Source organism: Lepisma saccharinum, chromosome 27, assembly GCF_977018435.1.
Source record: "Lepisma saccharinum chromosome 27, izLepSacc3.1, whole genome shotgun sequence".
Taxonomy (NCBI): Eukaryota; Metazoa; Arthropoda; class Insecta; order Zygentoma; family Lepismatidae; genus Lepisma; species Lepisma saccharinum.
Genome location: NC_139255.1, coordinates 55490302 through 55511601, shown reverse-complemented (window position 1 = coordinate 55511601; position 21300 = coordinate 55490302). Strand labels below are relative to the sequence as shown.

General features: G+C 37.8%; 1 protein-coding gene across 1 annotated transcript; it reads left to right on the top strand.

The window, feature by feature from the left end:
• The first annotated feature begins 18558 nt into the window (after positions 1-18558).
• On the top strand, positions 18559-21201 carry LOC145980263 (uncharacterized). Its single transcript, XM_083113271.1, has one exon. It carries the CDS (start codon positions 18559-18561, stop codon positions 21199-21201), a length of 2643 nt encoding a protein of 880 aa, XP_082969397.1.
• Positions 21202-21300: the final 99 nt, after the last annotated feature.

Sequence of the window (21300 nt, the reverse complement as noted above, 5' to 3'; positions counted from 1 at the left end):
GGGTAGAGAAATGGAGTTCGTTGTTTCGTAACTTCCGGCTGGCATACTGGATAACATGAACATCTGGTCCAAAAATTTGGAAAAGTACACAGCCAAATCCTTTTGCACAAGCATCCGATTGTAAACAAAATTCCTTTGAAAAATCAGGCTGCGACAGGGCAGGAGCACTAATCAGTTCCTGTTTCATCAACTCAAAAGCCTCATCTTCTAAATGGGTCCACTGAAATTTCTTATCTTTCGACAGAAGCTGACAGAGGGGCTCGACCTTCACAGCGAAATTGTTAATATATTTCCTTCTCCAACCAGCAAATCCTAAAAATTTTCGAACATCCTTTCGACATCTAGGTCTAGGAAACTTTAAAATAGCATCATTCTTTTTCGGATCTACTCGGATAGAATCCCCTGAGATAATGTGACCTAAATATAAAATCTCGGATTTGACCAGATCACATTTTTTTAGTTTTACAGTCATTCCGACTTCCTTCAATCTAGACAAAACATAATTAACATGCTGAAAATGCATCTGCAGATTACTGTCGTAAACTAACAAATCATCTATGTACTGAGTTAAGAAAGAATCAGTTTCAGGTCCAAATATGGAGTGCATCGCTGACACAAACACTGAAACTGCATTTGCAAGACCAAACGGCATCTTCGCAAACATCCATTGACGCCCTTTGTAGGAAAACGCCGTGTACCGCTGACACTCAGGTTTAACTGGGATCTGAAGATACCCGGATACTAAATCAAAAGAGGTAAAGTACTTTGCACCTTTGAACTTCTGGAGAGCTTCATCTATTGGTTCAACTGAACTCCTTGGAACAATAATCAGCTTGTTGAGCGATCTAAAATCGACACACGGTCTTACTGTACCGTCCGGCTTATCTACCACAATAAGAGGATTTAAATAGGGCGAGTTACATGGCACAATGACACCCCAATCTACCCATTTTTGCAGTTCAGTTTCCAATTTTTCTCTTTTTGCTACAGGTATTGGATATGGTCTCTGGCTCACTGGAACATTACTCATTAGTTCGATTACACATTCTAAGTCTTTGGCTGTGCCAGGCCTTTCCGAAAACACCTTCTTATGACCCATGAAAATTTCATACAGTTTGGCTTTTTTATCCATGCTCAGCAACAGACTAGAGTCAATCTTCTTTTTTATATCTTCGGGAGAAGTGGTCCACTTGTCATAGCTAGCTTCAAATTTCCGGATGCTCATATGCTTATCTACGGAATTATCCTCTTCTAGCTCCTTTTCAATCGACTCTCCATCCACCTTTAAATATAATTTTCTAAGTTTAAGATTGATCTCTGCTTCATACTTTTGCAGGAATGAGTAACCCAAAAGCAAATCGGAAGGCAAACCCTTAACAATGAAGATTTCCATTGGAATGGCGCTCTCAGCAATTTCCAGCACAATACTACGTTTGCCAACAACTCTAGTGCGACTTTTTCCAGCAAAGTCAACAAGTCTAACTTCAGGTACAGATTGCAACGTAGCCCCGGGAAAATTTTGCTTTATTTTTGCCCAAACATTTAAACTCATCACTGAGACCTCCGCTGCAGTGTCGACTACACAGGTTATGTCTACATTTGCTACACGTGCCTTAATTTCTGGGGCTCTTACTGAATTTTTACACTGAACGGCTTGCCGTAATTTACATCTAAATTCCTTTTCCTCGTGATTTATTACAAGTATTAGTTTCTTATCTTCATCTCCAGAATGGGAAAAGTCTTTTGCTGCCCCCAGTTTCACCCGAGACTGCCTAACATAAGGGGACGTTTCTATGCTAGGCGAGGAGTAAAATCCCGCACCTGGTCAAGATTAGATCCGGTATCCCAACAGAAGTTCCTCGTTACTGCCACACTGCGCTGTTGCTCAACGCTGGGGTATGGTTCAACAATGTCTGTCTGAACGCCACTGCTCGTCATTTGAGTCCCTGGAGCATTATTGCTATCTCTCGGTGGAGATAAACGTTGTTGACTTGGCGAAGAAAACCCGCTGTTAGGATACGGTCTATCGTAAGGATTACCTCTGGAAGCTGGATATTCTCGTCGTGATCTAAACTGACGCTGTTGACGGTAATTATTTCCTTTTCTAGGGTATGGACTCTCAGCTGGGTTACTCCTATTTTGTTGCTGAACTAAGCGAATTCTAGACGTTCTTTGAACATCTCTGCTGTTTTGTTGAGAGCCAGTTTCTCGTCTCCATGTAGACCGCCAAGCATCTTGTTCCTCTGCTTGCTCATATCTCTTAACAAAATCCGCTAAGAGATCCACGGTGTTCGGAGCATGAGCTAAGCACAATTGCTTTACTCTAAAAGGTAGCTGTCCGATGATTAGGTTAACTACTTCCTGCTCGGTGTAATGATTACTCAGATTCCTATAGGCAGAGTACACAGACCAAACATATTCCTCCACATTGTTATCACTCTGCTTATTGTACCGCCTAGTCCTCACAGACGCCAATTCTCTCTCTTTCGCTTCTGTTGAAGCGAAACGCTTCTTGAACTCTCTGCAGAAATCAGAGTAAGTGCGGAAATCGTTCTTATGCGAATAAAACCAGTGATAGGCCTTTCCAGTTAACAAACGTGGAATGATTTCAAGCCTATAATGTTGAGGAATCTGTAGAATTTCCAGGTTTGTATTCAATTCCTTTAAATATATTTCAGCTGAAGTAGCGATAATATTGCCGTCGAACTTTCTCATAGAATTTATGTCTGCCATTCTAGGAGTTACCCCAGTGTGTAACATGCGTGAAGAAGGCTCTCTTCTGTTTCTTCTGCTGCGAGAAGTTGATTCACTGTCTGAGGAGCTGGATTCGTTCATCTTCTTGTACCTCTTTTTCCGTGAGGTTTTTCCTTGTAGGTTTGAAGCTTCATCTGAACAGATGGGATAAAATGTCGATCTTCCAGAACCTTCATCAACACGGTGGATTTTAGGATGATCAGAGTTCGTCTGGATCTGTAACCTATTCAGCTGATCAGAAATATGAACAATTTCACTACAGATATGACCAACATCTGAGGAAAATTTGTCTTGTTTAGTTTCAACTGTTTTCCTCCATTCTTCGTCAGCTTTTCGGTATCCCTCGGTTTCATTTATATTCTCAGCAAGTTTCTCTGCCACTTTGTGATTAATGGTATCTTCTAACTTGTCTGTGATAACAGTTACCTGGTGATTCACATTTTCAAACACTTCCTTTCTGAAACTGCTCTGTTCTTCAGCGATTTCCTTACGAAAGTTACCCTGAGATTGTTCAACCTCTTCTCTCAACAGGGCAATTTCTTTTTGCACATTTGATTCCACTTGTAGAGAGTTTGCTTCACATGTCTGACGTAAATTAACGATCTCTATTTGAATGCTTTCTTTTATCTTCTGATGATTTTCTTCCATTTTTACAGTCAAATTGTCCAGTCTCTGTCCCATTTCCAAAGCTGATTCTGTGAGTTTTGAATAACCCTGTGAAAACTTCTCTTCTAAGCGCCTTTCTGATTCCACCAGATTTCTACCACTTTCCTCTAACTTTAAGTTCAAACTGCATTCCAACATGGCTACATTCTCCTGAAACTTAGCTTCCAAATTGCTGGAACTTTCTCTAATCTTTTCCTTAATTTTTGATTCCAGAGAATCCAAAGCAATGGCGTTTTCTTGGATCTTTGCTTCCAGATTGCTGGAACTTTCTCTAATGTTTCCCTGAATTTTAGATTCCAGAGATTCCAAAGCAATGGCGTTTTCTTGGATCTTTGCTTCCAGATTGCTGGAACTTTCTCTAATGTTTCCCTGAATTTTAGTTTCCATAGCCCTTGTACTTTCCTCCAACATAATCCGTATTGAAGAAAGCAGGTCTGCTGTAACTGGAACTGACTGCACTGGAGATTCATTTTCCTCAGCCGACGATTTACTTGCACTTCTCAACATCTTCTTATCCATATTCTTCTAGCACAGAATTTCCATCACAATCACAAATCAATTACTCTTCACGAACACACAAAAATGAACACCACTAACGAAACAACAGATTTCGAGCCCCGCGTTGTTGCGCCAAAATATTGAAACGTTCTTTAGTCAAAAGAACATGATTTAACTAAAAGAACAAATAATAAGTTCACATGAAAGACTCGAAAGCATACACGTGATGCCTCTCAGGGTATGGGGTAATATCTCTCTTCGTTCGTTGGTCAAAACAAATCAAAGTCAAGTTTTCGCTAAGAGAAAAGAATTATATTTTACGTCTTAGCAAAAGAAATACTTATGTGCATAAAATCCACTTCAGTCAAAGAAATAACAGCTTCTTACAATTCAACTTAACCACTCTTTAAAACTCGAAGCCCGAACTCCCAAGTCAAGACAAAAGACACTCGTAATTCCCATGGCAACAGCTCTTAACAAGATAATTATATACAGGTTAGTTACTATCCTGACATTATCAGTGATAGGTAAATTACAGTAATTGATATTACAAAAACAATAAACATTTGTACAAGAAAAGATAATTAATAACAATAGATATTAACAATAAATATTTGTGCAATGGGAAAGGACGTGTCACAGGTTCGATACCTAGTGAAGGCACATTGCACAGTGGTTCAGATCCCACTTTAAACTGTAGGTCCAGTCCCGATTAGACTATCTGTGGACTTAAAGCAACAATTTAGTTGTCAGTTTCTCGAAGAAACCGTGTAACGTTTAACTAGAATTTATAATCGGTTAAAAACGCCCACAATATTAGGCTTTTCCATATTTTCTTTCACTTCTATTAATTACAGTTTTTTGTATAAGCTCCATGAGACGCGAGGCCTGAACGGTCGCCTACTTCACAAACACCTTGCTACGCCTATGTTCCGATGATTATAACTAGAGCCCGGATTTTAGGCAAAATGCCTATTCGTTTCCGACGTTGGTGGACAAAAATTGAACACAAAAGTACACCGGTCCGAAGGTTCTTAACATTCTGAATAATACTTTATGTTGCCTTTTTTTTGCCTATTTCACCTTACGCTGCCTTTTTCAAACATTTTTGCCTTTTTTTTTGCCTCTTTTGTCATTCCGACAAGGCATTATGTTGCCTTTTTTGCCTATTTCACCTTACGCTGCCCTTTTAAAACATTTTTGCCTATTTTGTCATTCCGACAAGGCATTTTTTTTAAAAATTATATTTCTCTTCTTCTATTTGATTTCGTTTTTCAATAACCCTTGTTATTCAAATTATTATTTGTAAAAACATTTTTAAAGATTTAAGAAGAATTTAAGTCCTTCTCCTCAATTTTTAATGCCTCTTCTTCAATTTTCACTGCCTTTTTTTAGACATACACTGCCTTTTTTTCAATTTTTCGTTGCCTTTTTGCCTGCCATTTTTAATACTTTTCAGTGCCTGAACATCCGGGCTGCGAATTTCTTCTTTCCAGTCAATTTGTGAATGCGGGTTCATTTCTTGCTCTCTGATTGGCTGTTGGAAAGTTACGGTGCTCTGATTGTGATAATATCTTATTTCCTATTTTCAGCGCAAATTTACTGCTTTCTAATCTAATCTAACCTTACCTAACCTAACGTACAGCGCAAATAAGATATTCTCACAAGCAGAACACCGTAACTTTCCAACAGCCAATCAGAGAGCAAGAAATGAACCCGCATTCACAAGTTGGCTGGAAAAAGATAAAGCGCATCCGGGCTCTACTTATAACCTTAAAACCTCTCCTTATTTGGTTCTAACCTAACAACGAAAGATATATATGCGCTTACGACGAAGGGCGGGGAGGTTGGTTGAGGCTTGTGCGATAAGCGAGACCCGTGCTCCTTACCCACTCTCTGTTCACCGCTGCTGTAGCAGCTCGGCAGCATTCTCTCTTTCCCTTCACGTTTCTCTATTTCTTTCTCTCGCTCCCTTTCTTTCCTACTCATTTCGTCATTTGACTTCTTCCTTATTAGTTCCCTATCCCTTTCTGTATCTCGAACTTTCTACTCCCTTCATACTTTCGTTATTCTTCTGCTGCGCTCTCATTCATTGATAAAATGTCATGTATTGAGTTGTACCCAAATTTTGTCACTGCATTGAAACCATTTTTAACTTTACCTTCGTCTGTTGCATCTTGTGAAAGGAGTTTTAATAAAGCTAAAACTTATAAAAATAATTACTTGCGTCAAGGAGAGCTGACTAACCTGGCTATCTTGTCTGTTGAGAAGTACAGAGTTCAATCACTTGTGTCCGATGTTGTTATTAATGACTTTGCTGCTCGAATGGCAAGATGAGTGAAACTGTAGCTACATGGACGTATTTAGGGGGGGAGGGGTCCAGGGAGTCCGCCCCCCCGAAAGATTTATGAAGTACTAACATTAAATAATGAATAATATATGAGTTTAGCCGTTGTTGTATAATTCCCTCCGTAACTTATTGAAAGACACGGATTATATTGGGATCATATAGCTTTGAGGGACAGGAAGGACGTATTTAGGAGGGGTCCAGGGGTCCGGACTCCCCGAAAGACTTACCAAGTACTAGAATTAAGTAATGAAAATATTAGCATTTGTTGCATAATCGATGGTTATTAATTTCCTCTGAACTTTTATTAATCAGAAACTTACTTTTCTCCAACTACATGTGACATCATTTTTGTTATTCGATAAATATTCAATTATTCATCTATTAGACATTTATTTGATTGCCGGAGCACTTGTTTTTATGTAAATTATTCCGATCATAACTAAAGGTACGCTACGTAATGAATATACGCTGTTATATCTCCATTTTTATAGCTAGTCTTTTAACCTAATCGTGTAATAATAATATAATATTAATGTATGTATTCTAATTAGTATTGATTTGATTTAATATAATTATTTTAATTTAAACATTATTATTATTATTATTCCTGAGACACTTGGTTCGGACACCCCCCAAACATATTTCTAGATACGTGCCTGTGTAGCTTGTATGTTCGCTCAGGAGAATTGTCAAATAATCATGTACTGATTGTAGTTCTTAATAAGTTTTTGTTTTTATTGTTGTTGATTTCAGCTGATCAGTATAACATTTTGCAGTGTAAATATGTTTTACTTTATAAACATTACATTAATACTAAATTATTATGGTTAGTTTGTACAATGACTTTGCAGCAGGGTTTGCAAAATTTGTGTTTTTTTAAAAGAACAAAACAAACTGTTTAAACGAACTGTTTGTTTTGTTTAAAACATGTTTTTTTTTGTTTTAAACATAGTTTTAAACATGAGTTAAAAAACATGTTTTGAACAAAAGTCAACCTTTTCCCAGTAAATTATAGTTAAAGTCGTTAAAGAAAAAAATACTCATTTTTATGAGTATACAGTGGCGGCAAGGACAGTTTATTTCCCTTTGGAGATAAGGTATACCACACTGCAGGGTAGAGATGTGCGGGACAGAATTTTTTGGGTCGGGACGGGAAATTCTTTAAATCCCGACATTCGGGACGGGGAAAATTCTCAATTTCCCAAAAAAGTCGGAAAATTTTCGGGACGGGATGTGTTCAAAATTTCCCAAACCTCTTGAAATCTCGAATTCTACCCGTAATTTCCATCTTAAGTGCTTGTTTTTGCACTTCTGGTACAAAACCTAACAATTTCCGATAAGTTCCAGACATTTACAATGTAGAGAACGTCTAGAATTGACAACGTTTTAAAATGACCATTCGGAATTTCCAGACTGCTTGGGATCCCGAAAAGTCGTTAAGTCATTTCGGAAGCCGGGATCGAGACGGAAATTTTCTTTCCCGATCCCGGTCCCGACTTTTCAGGATCCCGCACACCTCTACTGCAGGGACAAAAGTTGTGGGTAATAGCCCCCCCTTTATCCGCCACTACTGAAGTAGGTTAGGATTTATATTCATCTAATAATAACCCATAGCGCGACAGCCCGTGAGAGCCTTGGCTTACCTACCGACTGCTGGTCTCCCTCCCACACTGTTCCTCCGTCACCTGTTATAGCGTGGAGATCTTAGACCAGTATTGGGGTGACGGGTGGTCAGCCCGACGAACCCCAAGCCGTTGTAGGTCTTCTCGACCGGGTTACCGCTCACTCATTCGGAGCTCCCCAATGTCCTCACGATGGTGGGTTGCCACCGGCCCTATACGTAGGCCGAATAAATTCCGACCAGAGCCGGATTCGAACCTACGCCGTCCCGCAGCGAACGATTTCAAGACGAGTGAACGCTTTAACCCGCTCGGCTACGGAGGAGGACAGGTTAGGATTTATATTCATCTAAATTTCAAGAAACTAAATATTATAGAATTACTATCCTCGTCCCGGAAAAATCAGGGTGAAATATTTCCTGCTGCCTGAACAGTTTATATAGCAGAAAACAACCTGCAGTGTCATAATAGATTCTCCAGATCAATTTATCTGTCAAAGTACAAAATTATGTTACCAAAAGTAAGCATCTGCGCTTCATTCAGTTATACAAACCAATGAATCGTATCGCAAAAGAAAAAAAATCACGTCATGAACAAAATCACGCGTTGTGTATTTAGTTATTAGTTTCCATATCCAGCTTCCACCAGTCTCAAACTTGGAAGACGATACGAAACAAGGAACTGAGAAGTTTCGATTTCTACAGTAAAGCATGGGTCTTTTTTGTAGCACAACAATTTTGCTACCTTGTGCATACATAGCTAGCCTGCCTAACCTAACAACATAGGCATTTAGCCTAAATTAAAAAGCTTTCTCCCGTGACGTCAGAACATAAGGTTGCTCAAGTGTTGTGCAATAAGTGAGACCTGTAAAGCACGAATTAATTGACACAGATTCAATGAAAAAACAGGGTTGCCAAAGAAAAAAGTTATCACAGACTATAAAATATCTACCACCAAAATGTGTTTTACACTTGTAAAAAAACATGTTTAAAACATTTTATAAAAAACAAAGCCGTGTGTTTTAAACGTTTAAAACGTTTAAACACTTTTGTTTTAAACTTGCCAACCCTGCTTTGCAGGGTATTTGAAAGGGTTTCATGTATTAAAAAAAAACCATTACATTAATGATCTCCCTTAGAGATTCTTCTGCTAACTAAGAAATTTATATGTTATTCATATGGTAATATATAGGCAGCGGAACTTGATGAAATGTCATCTTTTTTCTGACATCTCGGACACGATGCCCATTAGATACACACAAAATTACACTTCGTCCAGAACCAAAAAAAACGGTAATTTTGAAGTGCATTTGTTTTTGCATTTTTTGCCAATTTTTCAGGTTTTAGGTCATTTTCAGTCATTTTTCGCAATATTCGGTGTATTTTTTCGTCATATTTTGTCACTTCTTTCATTTTGGTAATATGCTTGATTCAGTGTATACGACATTTTCATTAAATTGTTTTAAAATTATTTGGTTGTTTCTATTGGAAATAGTCGTTGCATATTTTAATTGAATGTGCATGTGGTATAATTTCGTGCCTTTTTTTTTGAAAACAAGATTGCATTTTGTTTAATTTCCATTTCATATCAATTTTTAACCTGAAACTAACAAATTTAATGGTCATTTTTTGCAATTTTTTACGTCATTTTTCTCATTTTTTAGGACATTCTATAGGTCATATACCTGCATTTTTTAGGTCATCAACTTCCGATCCCTAGTAATTTATATACAAGGTGTACAACTTTGCTTCCGCCGTTTTTCCCCAAAAATATGACGCTGGAATGAAAAACATTGCTTACCCAGGCATTATTCAAAGTATTGTCCATCGCTGGCCACTACTTTCTCCCATCTTTCGGGCAGCGTACGAATGCCGCGTCTAAAAAATTGTTCATCTTTGGAGGCGATCCACGAATCGATCCACTTTTTGACTTCTTCATAAGATCGGAAGTGTTGGTCAGCCAGTTCACGAGCCATTGATCGAAACAGGTGATAATCAGAGGGAGCGATGTCTGGAGAATAAGGCGGGTGTGGTACGACGTCCCATCTTAATGTTTCCAAGTACGTTTTCACCACTTTGGCAACGTGGGGTCGTGCGTTGTCATGCTGAATCGTACCCATGGCTTTCAGACGGTTTGAAATGGCTTGCTGTGTCACTCCCAATGATCGTGCCAATTCTTCTTGAGTTTGACGCGAGTCTTCACTCAGCAATGTCTCCAATTCCGCATCTTCGAAAACTTTCTGTCTTCCACCACTATGCCGGTCTTCGACGTTAAAGTCACCGTTCTTGAAGCGTTGAAACCACTCACGACAGGTTGTCTCACTTATAGCGTCCTCACCATACGTAGTGGAGAGCATTCGATGAGCCTCAGCCGCAGTTTTCTTCACATTGAAACAAAAAAGTAGAACCTCCCGCAAATGGCGAGAATTTGGCTCGTACACTGACATTTTCAATCGCGAACAACCTCACGATGCACACACCACTCGACTAATGTTTGAATGGGGTTATCTTGACAGAGGTCCAAGCTAACTGCGTGACGTCTGCGATCTGCTTCTTTCGACCGCTACTTCCTGATCCTTGATTCAGAAGAATACGTGTATACGTACAAACAACTCAATAGTTGTAATTGCTACAATTACATACAATTGCTACAATTATTAGCATAAATGAAACGTCAATTTGAATGAACGACATTATTTAAGTAAGGCACAACAACAAATGCTTCTATCCCTCCCTTAAGAAAACAATGTCAAATTTGTGCAGAAATTTATTCTCGCCCCGGGCGCAGTCTGGTGACGCCTCCAATAATATTATCTATATTCCCTTCTATGAGCAACAGAATACGGAGAAACTAAATCTCAGAATATAACACAAATTTATTGCACAAACTGCAATAAAACTGCCTACTTGTTTCTGCCAGAAAGCTATATATTTGCGACGCTTCATGAGACAGACTTAACTGCTCAAAGAGTCACAAACAGTGTTGCCACAATATGAGAGCACAATTTCCCTTTCCAAGGGGCCAAATTTCCCTTCTTGAACCAATTTTTCCCTTCACCTAAGCAAATCGTACAATAATAATAATAAGTATTAGTAGTAGTAACAGTAGCAGTAATTATTATTATTAGTGGTGGTGGAAGCAGTAGTAGTAGTGTTTCCGTTGGTCCATGTCCGTGTGAATAAAAAATGTTAAATTTTCACATACGTGTCAGTTTCATCGCTTCCTGACCAGATGTCGCAGGTTTGGATCCTGGTCAGGAATCCATTTAATCGTTAATCCTCATCGTTACTATTATCCAAAGGTGCAGAAAAGCGATGTACTTAACAGAAATATAAATAGATAAGGCTATATTCAAGGGAGCAGAAAAAATGAGAATGTGAATATGAAACTGGAGCTTAACATATACTGTAATGATGTAGTCAGATGTCTTAAAATTTCCCTGCAATTGTGGTATTTTTAATCGAAATTCCCTTTTCCCTTTTGACTAAAATTTCGGTCCGAATTTCCCTGCAAAAGGGAAATTTCCCTTCAGGTGGCAACACTGATAAGGTTCAGGTTTACTTTTTTTCACATCGAGTGGTTCCAGAATCTGTCTTTGGATTCACAGCATAGTTGCTAACTTGCTATATTACCAGCCACGGTAATAAAAATGTTTTTACATGCAATTTAATCCTTATCTCTAAATCAGGGGCGATTCCTCCATGTAGGAAGTAAGGAACTTCATACAGATGAGGACTGATAGTGGTAAACGTTGTAAGTGCCAAAAGCGAAAGTGTTGGGAAATCGCATCGTTCAGCACATCAGCCCGTAAGAACGTTCACAGCAGTGACCTCTTTACACGCCCTTTGAACTACTTAGAGGGCTACCAGCCACTTTTCACTTTTACTACATTATAAAGCATGGCACATTTCACAGTTTAACGTGGAAAAAGGTGTTTGAATTCCTGTGGCACTTACAGCGTTTACCAATTATAGTCTTCAGTTCATTTTTACTTATTTCCAGTTCTCTACTCTGTAGGAGTTAAATGCGTGTTGTAAAATTATGAGCGCAATGTACGTACAATTTAATTGCCTATATTCCTCTTCCGGAATGTCTGGAGTAGCGACGCGCAGAGGGGAAAGTTTGTGGGCGGGGCCAGGCTAGGTGGGAAATGCAGAATTCCCCTAGTAGGCTTGCGAGCTGTCATGTTTACTACAGAACTACTGGACCAGTCGAGTCGCCCCCTCCGCGCGTTCATTGGACGAGGCACTCAGCCGTAACGTGCGCCCAGGACGAGTTCGCGTTCTCTTACTCCAGATATTCCGGAAAAGGAGTATAGGTTAGCTGCTGTCAAGAGTTGACTGCAGTCGCTCACCCCAGTAGCAGTCCAAAGACGATGGACACGGGCTTTTCTGCCGCTCGCTGAGGAATCTCGGCGGTCATCCTACAGACAGATGGGGGGGGGGGGCAGTGCAAGGAAGTGGGGAAAGGTTACGAAGATCGGCGAGGATCGAGGAACCAGCAAGACTTTCTTCAACGAGCGTTGCCAACCCCAACAAAATGTTACTAAACCACGCACAATTTGGTCTTTGTTGGCACTTAGTACCGTTTCTAGCATAATCTGCAAACTCCAATCCCTGGGAGAGGGAAATCGAAATCAAATTAATATGTTTTCAGGGAATAAAAATAAAATTATGTCCAAATCTTATTTCTACTTCACAAGCGGACATGTTTCAAACGAAAGGGAGTATGTCGAATGTTACGACCTTACTTATTTTGTAACTTTGAGATTCCGTGTTAAAAGAAAATTTGATATAGTCAGTGGCGTACGCAAGGGGGGGTTACGGGGTTTAAACCCCCCCTTGAGCTTGTGAAATATTATGAAAAATGCTGTGAAAAAATAATTTAAATGGCCAATTTACCACAGTCAGAGATCTGGGACAATACTATTACTATTACTACATCTACTACTACTACTACTACTACTGCTACTACTACCACTAATAATAATAATAATAATAATAATAATAATAATAATAATAATAATTTGAATTATTATTTCCATGTAGCATGGAGAAAAGCACAGCATTCCAAGCACACGCGTCTTTCAGAGTGATGCCTTGAAAATAAGCACAAGTTCTTGAAAGTGAAATATGAGGGTAACTATGATTTAAAAGAGAAATAAAATGTTTTGTATTTCAGTTGCAACAATGTTCAATACTCTGGCGTACGCAGTTTTTTTTTTTGGGGGGGGAGGGGCCGGAATAGTAAATGTGGATAACACATGGCTTTGTTTTGGAGGGCAGGATGCATAATAAAATATTTCGTATTTTTGGAGCTTTTCAGTCTATTAAAATTGTATTCAAAGACAAAAATGGTAATCGGGACTCACTTTATAAGAGGTTTCGTATTTACACATTTTGATTTTTTAAAGTTCTTAACGGATTTTTATTTTAAAATTCTGATTTTCTCAAAATTTTGGTAGGGGCTGTAGCATCATCGGTAGAGGCATGCATATTTCGTTTTTGACAAAAAGAAAACGAAATTTGAAATAACACATTGCAATGTTAATTTTTAAGGTTTCTGAAAGGTGTGAGGTGCATTTTCCTACCCTGTTTTGTCACGAAATGATGCGAAATGAACTACAAAATGCGAAATAGACTCTTAAACACGAAATTTACCGTTTATATACCTACGCGACACTTTCTGAAGTCTGAAGTATCCTGTGTGTTATGCAATTAACGGAAAATTGATTAATTTTGCTGTAAATATTTGAAAAACAAAAATGGACTCCTCTATACAGGAATAAACTTAATATTCTGGTAATGATTTAATGTGCTATTAGAAGGGATGTGTTTATTTTGTGTAATAGTGCAGTTTTTAAATCAAATTTGGGATTATTTTCACATTTTTATAACCAAAATGTAATTTTATATACCGCTTTTTCACCGCTATAACAGCGAAATTTCATTTTATTTACAGCTTTTGAACCCGAAATTGACTCTGTTTTTATACTGAAATTTTGCTTTTTTATATACCAAAAGTATGTGCCTCTAACCATCGGCCATGCCTCTACGTACGCCAGTGTTCAACGAACATGTATTTTTTTTGTGTGAAAAATGAGAATTAACTAAATAAAATTCTTGGTTCGTTGTTAGAGGCTAATGTATAGACAAAGGCTAGGCGGAGAAGAATACAGTCACCAGTCTGCTTTCCCATTGTATTATTTACCGCAGCACGTTTGAATGTCTCTCTTTAAAATGTCTCACCTTGTTGACTAGACAATTATTCAAATGACAAGAAGCTTAACTATTGTAAAATGTTTTGTTGGTAAGAACAGCGAGACAATCCAGATGTGAATTATCGGGGACATTTATGCGGGGAAGAAGCCGGAAAAATTTCAACCAATTTCGGGAATCTAATCCGGATCTCCCGCGTGATTGTCAGACGCTCTACCGACCAGACCACCGCAGCTCCTTGGATGAGTTCCATACTTTCATTATTTCAATTTATTTTAATATATTTTCTTGTTTTATGGATTTTTTCACCCTTAAAATGTCTCACCTCGTTGACCAGACAAAAAAAAAAAAAATGCACCCAGGATTTGATAAAAATTTAATGATTAGAAAGTAATTTCTTTCTATTGTTTTCATAAATGGTATATTTATGTAGATCTCTACTACATAATAGTAGTAGTGGTATTAGTAGTATTATTAGTAGTAATTCAGCTAATTAATTAATTAATTGTGATTATTATTATTTAATTAAAGTATAATAAATCAAAGGTAATGTGAATTTGGAGAAAGTTTTAGAAATAACCCCCCCCCCTTGACGAAATCCTGCGTACGCTACTGGATATAGTGTTACCTCAAGTCATTGTTAATGTCCGTGATACTACATGTTGTGACGCAAATATGAACGCGCCAATCAAGGCGTTGTTGAACTAATGTATTCACCTTTCTGTAACTATCTAATGAAGACAGCTCGCTTAAGACAACGGGCATTTATTATGATGTAAATATAGATTTGCCAATCAAAGATTATCAATGTTTGATGAACTAACCTAATTGTAATTAAATAATGGCGGAACATTTAAATTTGTATATTTCCAAAATGTAAGATTTTATCAACGTTAAAGAAATAATTGTTAACTCAAATGAATATGTAAACTTTCTTTGTAAATTATTAATTGCCAAACTATGTATTTTTCAAATATCTTTCTGTTGTAACTTGGAATATTGTAATAAGAAATTACCTAAAGACAGGTGTTCGAGGCTGGAACTTTGGGTATAAATACGAAGGAGTTTGGTCAGGCCTCCCGCACTGGTGCAAAAATCCGAATAAGGTTAATTTCGGAATTCATTTGTTCGTGCATGAATTAACCAGCTACCAGTCGGCACCACCATCGATGCTAAATCCTAATTTTCTCATTAAAAATTTAGTTTATGTATCTATTAATCAATGATGATCACTTGTACGTGATTTTGTATTTTATTAAATGCCTTTCCCTTCTTAAACATGTATAAGAAAAATCGTATTTTTAAAGTCACTAGTTCTACATGACGTAACATCGTTCCATATGATCTGTCATGGACGTACACTAACTATTTTAATAAGGATGTAGAAGAACAAAAAATAAAAACAATGGCTTATTGTGCAGATTTTTATTGTAAAAACTGTCAGAAGAGGAATCCAGAGCTGTGTTCGTATTCTGTCATATCCTGAAAGGTTACTTGTGGCCGCGGTGGCTCAGTCGGTAACGCGTCTGACTACCATGCTCAAGGTCCCGGGTTCGATCCCCGGCCGGTTCAAATCCGGGAACTTTTCTAACGATGGAAGCGGCCCCGGCGCCCACCCAGCGTCGAATAACATGGGTACCTGGGGGAAACCCTGGGGGGTAAAGGCGGTCAGGGGCGTGATGCTGATCACATCACCCCCACTCACGACCGGATCAAGAAAGTGTGGAGCGTTACCCCCACACCCCCTATACGCCTTCATGGCGTGGTGCTAAGCACAGGGGAGCACTTTACCTTTTTTACCTTTTTACCTGAAAGGTTACTTATTTATGAATTCTGTTCGCTCTTTATGTAAAAATAATTTCCATAAAGTTAGTTTCCACGGAGAATAATTCCTAGCATGTCTTCGTATTCTGTATTTTGCTTCATTTAAGTAAAAGGACATGTGTTAAAAAAAACGTCTGAAAGATTAAAGATTCGATTTTGTAACTTAATGTTATTTATAAGTTACACAGGAGGATATGAAGCCAACGAGAATAGTAGGAATGACTTGAAGTTTGTTTGAAGTTCGGAAAAGCTCATTTGTGCATGTTATAATGCAGAAAGTTGCAAGTGTAAATATTAAAGCAATGAAATCTAAGGTAACGGTTCCTATCGTTCTATGATTTTTTTAAAAAATTCTCTTAGCAGGAAGGCTAATTATCGTAGAATTTTAGCAATCATTGTTACACGAAATTTGAGCCTTTCTTAAAGTAATTAGCACTCTTTGGATTTTTTAAAAATATTTATGTTGAAAAAACAACTTAAAAATTACCTTACGCAAGCTTGCACGCTTCCCAAGGACAATGTATTTTCCATTGACAAGGGACTGTAAGTATCGTAGACTAGTGGGAATTACTGTAGAAGTAAATCGGAACCTTAGTAAAATGAATTTAGGTAATTTATTTATAATGCTAAGAGAACCAAACCTGGCCTGCCTAACCTAACTACGAAAGCATACATTGAACCAAATCATAAGTAATCACTAGTTTTGGAAACAAAATGAGTGTAACTAACCTACATTTGCAATATATGCAAAATATTTTACAAACGTTTACACATGTGTTACTGTAAAGAAAAATCCTTTCTCACTGGTGCCACGGGAGGAAGATTTTGTGTTTCAAATCGCATTTTAATCTATGTGCTTTAATCCAACCCTACAGAATTATGGATGTTACTCCTATTATTAATAATAATATATTTTGTTGATGGAATCATCTAATTATACCTGTAGTTAATATTATTGCTGTAATAGCTCTTGTTGCTGGTCATGGGCTTTGATCTACTAGATGATATGGGGTGATTTTGATTTCTTGACATATTTCCTGTCCTGGTATCTTCTTCAGAAATATGTTGTGTCATAACATTTTTCTTGAAAGCACTCCCGGGAATAGATTCCATGATCCATTTAATGACAAAAATTGCATTGTTAGCCAGTTGTAGGTTAGGCAGTAAGCTTCAGGGACTCTTTCTAAAAGATAATGTGGTAAAACTTTGCTTCATATGTTAGGAAGTTTAGTGCAATATGTGTAATATTTTTTTATTTGCATTACCACACACTGTATGGTGCCATAAGAAGTAGTTACGATGAGAAATAATGTGAAAATTGAGTAAAAATAAATCAATTGAATGGTGACAAGCTCATAAAATTTTGCGCAATTGTTGAAGGAGCTATCATAGAATGGACCGTTATACATTTGACACTACTTTATTCAACAGATACAGATAGTGATCTAATGCATATTCATTTTCAGTAACTTTTCTTTGTGTTGACACGCTTTGACCTTAGCTCACTAACAACTCTTGCATCTTGGAATTTATCTTTTTTGAGTGACATAAAATGCAGAATGCTTTGTCTTGCATAGTTATATGTTTCTAAAATAATTTTTCGTCTTTTATTTTTCTCGTAGAGCTGAGATATGGTTGGAGAAAATATGGCGAAAGGACTTGAGGCACAAAACATACAAAAGTTACAGAGTTTGTAGAGACAATTTTTCAGAGAAAATGTTTATGAATTCTAGTAGAAATAAGTTAGTGCATGATGCATACCCAGATGTAGAACCAAGTAAGTATATTGCATTTCTTATGGAATAACACTGTCATCAGTTATGTGGCTCATGCATAAGAAATTGTATTTTCCCTTTTCTGCATTAAAAAAATATATGCTTTAGAGATAAATTTTGCTTAAAGTACATAACACCTAACAACACGGTACATTGCTTGAGGATGTTAGAAACAAATGTATTTAATGTTTCACTAAATATTCCAAGCAGGATGGATGAAAAAGATATGATATTCAGCTAAACAGTCCTGTAAAATATTTGAAAAGTTTGATTAAAGGAAATAAAATGCACATATTTTTCTGTTTGAGACTTTACATATGTGAACCTACTATGGAAATGTTTGTTGAGTGTGTTAATGATGCTTTAATAATTTCAGTAACTTTTATTCCAGTGAAAGTCTGTAGGACCTCAAAGAGATTATCATACCTTATGCAAAATATATTAATTACTAGTGATTCAATAAATATATATATACCTGAATAACAACGTGTTTGTTTATTTTCCCTTACATTTGTTATTAGCAATAGAATATAATGTTTTACGTTTCCACAGTATGTGTTAGATATTATGTGAGTTGGCACCTGGCAATATTGTTTACTCTGTTTTCCAGGCAATAGCCTGTGCAGTATTTTCCTTGTTCTATGCTGTGTTATATTACTGTCATCCCGCGCAGAAAAAGTATGAAGATTGTCATGTTTTTTACTGTGTTCTGTACATGTTCTTGAGAATATAGCCAAATGATATTAGCAGCGAGTCTTTTATTTCTCGATCCAACATTTATTGGCGACCGTGACAGGACCTGTCTTTCTTTCTGTGTTGGACCGGAGAAGAAGTAAGTGCAAATATCGGGAAAAATGTCAACGGACATTGATCGTCTCAAGAAAAGCCGTGCAGTGGCTAGGTCAGCTTTTACACGTGTTTCGGAGAAGATTGCAAATGAGTTAGCGATGCAAACTCCGGACAGGAATGTTATTCAAGCAAATATCCAGTTGCTTGAAAATAAGGCAAGTGATCTGCATGCTGCTGACATAACTGTTTTTGATTTGATGTTGGAATCTGGTGCTAGTGAAAATGAGTTAGGGAAAGAACAGTCAGTGTCGGATGATTATCAGTGTTCGTTCAACAAGCGACGTATTGAAGTGTCGAACTTTTTGAAGTTGTCGGAAGGAAACTGCTGTCACGGCGAGTCGTTTTCGGAAGTAAAGAATCGAAGATTCAAGTTACCTAAAATCGAACTGAAGAAGTTTGGAGGGGACTTGAAAGAGTGGTTACATTTTTGGGGACAATTCAAGAAGATCGATGAAGATGATACAATTCCTGCAGAGGACAAGTTTCAGTATTTGATACAAGCAACAATTGAAGGTTCTCGTGCACTCCAGCTTGTGAACAGTTTTCCACCAACAAAAGAAAATTACCCGAAAGTTGTGCTGTCCATGAAATCACGTTTTGGTCGCGATGATATGCTCGTGGAAGTGTACGTGCGTGAACTGCTAAAATTGGTGTTACAAAAGGTGTTGAACCGTCAAGAAAAAATTTGTTTGAGCACTTTGTATGACACACTGGAGTCCCAACTTCGAGCATTAGAATCGATGGGTGTTACCAGCGACAAATATGCAGCAATGCTGTTTCCATTGGTGGAGTCCAGTCTCCCAGAGGATTTGATGCGTGTGTGGCAGAGAAGAACATTGTCTGCTGCTGAGGAAAATAATGAGACAACACCGACCGGAAGACTGCAGTCCTTGATGTCATTCCTGCGATCTGAAGTGGAAGGAGAAGAACGAATCAACCTTGCAGCAGCTTGGTTTGAATTGGATGGTGCAGCAGTGAAAGTTCGGAAGAAAAGGTGTTCTCCACCGCGTCAGCCTATTATCCCCAGTGCGACAGATTTGTTGAGTGTCAGTGGTGGTAGGGAGAAAAGTTGTGTGTTCTGTGGTGGTAAGCACAGTTCATATGATTGCTTTAAAGCCCAGAAAATGTCTCTCTGTGAAAGACAGAAGGTTCTAAAAGATAAAAAGCATTGTTTTGCATGTTTAAAATTTGGTCATTTTTCGAAGAAGTGCAAGGCCAATTTGAAATGTATTGTTTGCAAGAAAAAGCATGTTGTATTGATGTGTCCTAATATTTCAGACAAAGATAATGATTCTGACCATTATTCTGAAGGCAAAGAATCAAATGCTGAGGTAAACAATACACTGATAAACCAACTTGAAAATCCGCATGTATTCATGCAGACATTGGTAGTAGATTTGAAAGGTAACTACAATAGGAGCAGGAATGTGAGAGTTCTTATTGACACAGGTTCACAAAAATCGTATATATGCAAATCTCTTGTAACAGATATGGGTTATAACTCCATTGGCAAACAAAGTTTGATACATTCGCTATTTGGTGGTACCATGTCTAGTCCTTGTAATCATAATGTTTATAATGTTAAGGTATGTAGCATTGAGAGAGAATATTCGTGCACATTTGATGTTCTTGATCAAGATACAATATGTGGTGAGATTCCTTATGTAACACCAGGTGTTTGGTTAAATGAGCTGAACAAAAGTCAAATAAGGTTAACAGATACTGGTAAGATGAAAGGTCCAGTTGAAATTCTTATTGGTGCGGATGTTTGTGGTAAATTACTGACTGGCCATGTTGTGAAATTAAAGTGTGGTTTAGTGGCTGTGGAAACTCAGCTGGGATGGACACTTATGGGTAAAGTTCCAGGTGAAAACAGAAAATCAGATACAGCTTTGTTGGTATCGAATTTATATGTTGGTGAAGCCGTAGCTGATCTGTGGGAACTGGATACCATAGGAATCAAGGATCCCATTGCCAAGAAGTCTGCGGAAGAACACACACTGGCTGTCAAAGAACAATTTTTGCAGACATTGACATTCAATGCTGAAGGAAGATATGAAGTACAGTTACCATGGAAGGAAGATTGTTCGCCTCTCCCCACCAATAAAGATCTAGCAGAAAAACGACTTTGGTCAACTACACAGAAGTTGAAACAAGAACATCTGTTGCAGAGTTACGATGGAGTGCTACAAGAATGGTTGTCCGAGGGAGTCATTGAGGTGGTTCCAGAGGATGAAACAGAGAATTTTGGCCATTACTTACCCCATCGACATGTAGTGAAAGAGAGCAGTAACACGACAAAAATTAGACCAGTGTTTGATGCTTCTGCTAAAGTAAAAGGACAACCGTCTTTGAACCAATGTTTAGAACCTGGACCCAACTTGATTGCTCTTATTGCTGATATTTTACTACATTTTCGGAAAGGAAAAATTGGAGTTATAGCAGATATTAAACGATCTTTTTTACAAATTGCTGTACACCCTAAAGATAGAGACTACCTGAGATTTCTCTGGTGGCACGATATTAATACTGGAACGGTTCAAGAATTCAGACATACTCGTGTAGTGTTTGGTGTTACGAGCAGTCCATTTCTGTTGGGTGCTGTTATTGAACATCATTTGGATCAAGCATTGCAGAGTTGTCATTAGGGGAAGGAAGACTTAGCTTATACAGAAGATACTATTTTAAAATTACGAGGTTCCTTTTATGTGGACAATTGTGCCACCAGTGTAGACAATCACAAAAAT